The sequence below is a fragment of the Buceros rhinoceros genome, unplaced genomic scaffold (genome assembly GCF_000710305.1).
Source record: "Buceros rhinoceros silvestris isolate BGI_N320 unplaced genomic scaffold, ASM71030v1 scaffold25224, whole genome shotgun sequence".
Classification (NCBI taxonomy): Eukaryota; Metazoa; Chordata; class Aves; order Bucerotiformes; family Bucerotidae; genus Buceros; species Buceros rhinoceros.
The window spans coordinates 5,819-9,448 of NW_010409203.1; the positions used below are offsets into that span (position 1 = coordinate 5,819).

The window sequence follows — 3,630 nt, forward strand, 5'->3', positions numbered from 1 at the left end:
CTCCTTCAGAACCAAAGATCGTCATAAGAGTAAGACAATAGAAAAGGCAAAGTCATAAGGATATTGACAGCCCTCAGTTATTAACTGACATTTTATGTAACAAGATGATTCATTATAGAAACCAGCAGCAATGAATTATGATTATACAAAGCAAAACAAAACCTGCCATTAAGTCATCTAGGCTTTACTGAAGTCCCTCCCTCCCCCTAAAATACCACACAGATTTTTGTGCATATAAAGCACATACAGTATGCTATATGTGAATCTTTCTTTTGTGCTTTTTTGACATGCACAAAAAACTGTGCAAGTATCTTAGTAAGGTTGACAGTGAAATTCTGCAACTTATTTAAAACTGAAGCAGTAATCCACATTGGTGATTCAAAGGCGTATGCGTTCTTCCTCTTGTAAAGCGAGCAAATAAAAATAGAGCCATATACATGTTATCAATACATGTATTTATAATTACACACTGATGGAGCAAGAAGAGTTAGCAGGAGAGAGCTAGTGTTAAATATTCAGCCTTATGGTGTTAACAATGCTTCTTCACTTCAGTATACAAAGCCTAGAACTTGGGCCATAAAAAGACTGTAGATCCTTCGTTCCATCATGGAGTGCTTTAGGCGTGGTCACTTCTCCAATGTGGAATGCTCACCCAGTCTTGTTTTAATTGCTGCAGGTAAACAAAGACAAAAATACAACCCTGAGAAGTTTGAACACTAATACAAAACAAGAACTTGCTGAATGACTTAAATAGCATCAGCACTGCTATGATCACATCTGAACCGTTAGCTCATGACAGCCGTGTTTTTAATGGTTCACCTACACTAGTTCTTTAACAATGTACCATTAAAAAGTGAATCATCACAGGGCTACCTATTACAGAGAATCAAATGAGTAAGACTTTCAGAATCTGACATAATGAACAGAACCAAAAAATAGAGGCAGCCTATGCCAAGCATAGAAAAAGTGATAGAAACTCATTTTCAGATCATGCTGTAATACTAGAACTACCAAACAGAATTAGATGGTTTGACACTACAGTTATACATAACGACGTATAGAGCAAGAGTTTACACAAACAAAAATTAAGCTTACGTCTGACAGATTTGGACGGCCCCATAACTGAACAAGAAATCCTCTTCTAAACGTCCTATCATCATTCAAATGTTAAAATCATTTTAGATTAGCCCAATGACCATCAAAACACATCCACTGGCTTCAGGAACCACCTGTATAAATCCCTTTTCTTAGGCTTATCAGAAAGGCTAAAAATTTAAGTAACAACTTTTTGAGTAATTGACACTGGTCTGTCACGGAAGTTCCATTAATAAAAGTCCTAGATCAAAACTATTCAGTCAATATAAAAGAATACTTTGACCTTCATAATACCCTATCAAACAGCAATTATAATGAGCATTTAAGACATCAAAACTTCATGAGACTCTAGAGAAGCTTCAGTATGTATTCTTTTCAGAACAAGTGTAAATACTGTGATACCTGACAGAAAGCAACTCTTTATCCTTTTATACTTTTACATAAATTAGATATGTATGCAAAAACTTGCAAGATAAACTAGTAACAGTCTACAAAACCTAGGATGTGATGACTTGTGCAGCCCTTGTTTTTCATGCTAATACACACAAATTACATAAATGTTTTAAATTGTATATTGCATACACACATTAAACTAAGCACTGAATTCACGCAAATCATGGTTAAGACATTTCCAGATTGCATACTTCTGTTTGGCCTTAGGTTTACAACAGTGAATCAAAAATGAAAAAAAGAAGTATACCTGCTAATACTAGAATAAAATAGGCTTTCCTGCCGTTTTCTCTTGCACGTATGATGTAAAACGTTTCAGGAATTTTGGATATTCACGTTTTGCCACTGCCCGTAACACTGATGCTGGTGCCCATCCTCCTGGGTTCACTGGAAGTAGACAGGAAGAAAGACATTGAAATGCAGCAGATCTACTAAAGGCTAGAAAATAAAATGTAAGGTCATTACTCCTGCAACTCTTTCTGAAGTTACAGGAAAGAATACTCATAATCAGATTTTTTAAATGCCTTTACAGCTTGTACTGTAGTACTCTCCACTCTTAATACTGAAGCTCAGTCCAGTTCTATCATGCCACGTTTTTCCTACAAACATTAACAGGATGCATTTTAAGTCTTTGGGAAATGCTCAAATGGTAGATGACATTCTCTAAGGACTTCCAGAAAACAGCAGAAAAAGAGACTCGAGTTACTACTTAGTTTGAAGAAAACAGAAGTCAGTCTTAACTTCTCAATAACTGCTGCATTTGTCTGTAAAACTGCCACATCTCCAATGTCTTACAGATTATTTTTAAAGCATGTTAAACAAATTTCAACTGATCCTAAAACACGCTTCAATTCACCGGGCAAGTAGTTTGCTGAAAAAGGTTCCATTCCCCACGTAATCATAGTTCAGAATTTATCAGTGAAAATGTATTTGATTAATTGGGAAACTTCTAAAACTTACCCCAGAGTTTAACACCATATAGTAGTACGCCTGCAGTATTTTATCCAATTATATTGCTTCTGTATGGCAAAGATTTACTGACTTTTCCAGACTTTGACTCTTAAGCAAACCATGTAATACATGGTTAAAAGTAACCATGAAGGCAGATGAGCTACTCCAAGTGTTTTATAGGTTCAGGAGAGGAGCTAATGAATACGTAGCTCCAATACTACAATACACTGCTAAATACTGGGTACAGCATTAGTAACAATACAGTTTGGCTCTGATAAATTTTCAGTCAATACCAAAGGTTCTACGAATTAAAAAAATTTTTAAAAATTTACGAATAAAAAAAGTAAACTAGATTATACAACTTGCAAACATCCTCATACAAAACCTATTAGCCCCTTAACACGGAGGGCAAGAACTGTATCTTTACTATCGGTGGCTTTTCAGTCTAAGAAGATAAATCAGCAAAAAAACTCCAATCACAGCAATGTATGAAAACCCCCATACTATTACTGGAACTAAAAGCTGCGGTAAGTCAACCCAGCTGCAGACATTTCTTATGCCCACCTTCCTCCACCCCACGGTTCTGTACTTAGGACTCAGCTACACCCTGCTTCCATTTATTTCTCCCAGAACAGCACACAATGAATGAATGATACCATTCACTGGTTCATGTAGCATGTTAATTCAAGTCTTTCTGAACATGAAGACCATAAGTGTAATGCTATACATACATTTAACTGGCTTTTTATGCCAGTATTCAGCTCCCTAAAATTCGCATGTATCATGAATGTCATACTGAAAAAAATTTCAGACTTACCATTAGCTACGTATGTAATCTTGCATAGGATGTTGTCCCTGCTTATCTCCTTGTTCCCCTCTGGTGGGCTTACTAATGTCTGACAAATCATAGCAATATTTATTTTGGCACGGACACAGCGATTGTTGAGCTGCCAATAAAAGAAAAAAAAAAGAGAAGAAACATTTGTAAGCCTCAAACTAAGTTGCTTTCAGCATACTTGACTGCTAACATTTTAATTTGCTATGAAGTCTAAGACACTCCAGAAGCTGCTTTTGCATTCTAGCACTACATGGACATAATATGAATGTAAGGGAAATGAAATGGTGCATGGTCAG

The 3,630-nt window shown here is 36.0% G+C and overlaps 1 protein-coding gene across 1 annotated transcript in view; it reads right to left on the reverse strand.

Annotated features, from left to right (window-relative positions):
• Positions 1–3,630, reverse strand: part of COL4A3BP (collagen, type IV, alpha 3 (Goodpasture antigen) binding protein) — a gene marked incomplete at its 5' end in the record, with an annotated part of 12,026 nt that continues 8,396 nt past the window's right edge. Inside the window, 3 exons of the mRNA XM_010135173.1 lie at positions 1–670; positions 1,796–1,932; positions 3,314–3,443. Coding sequence (XP_010133475.1) covers positions 1,805–1,932; positions 3,314–3,443 — 258 coding nt within the window. The remainder of the gene's footprint in view (positions 671–1,795; positions 1,933–3,313; positions 3,444–3,630) is intronic.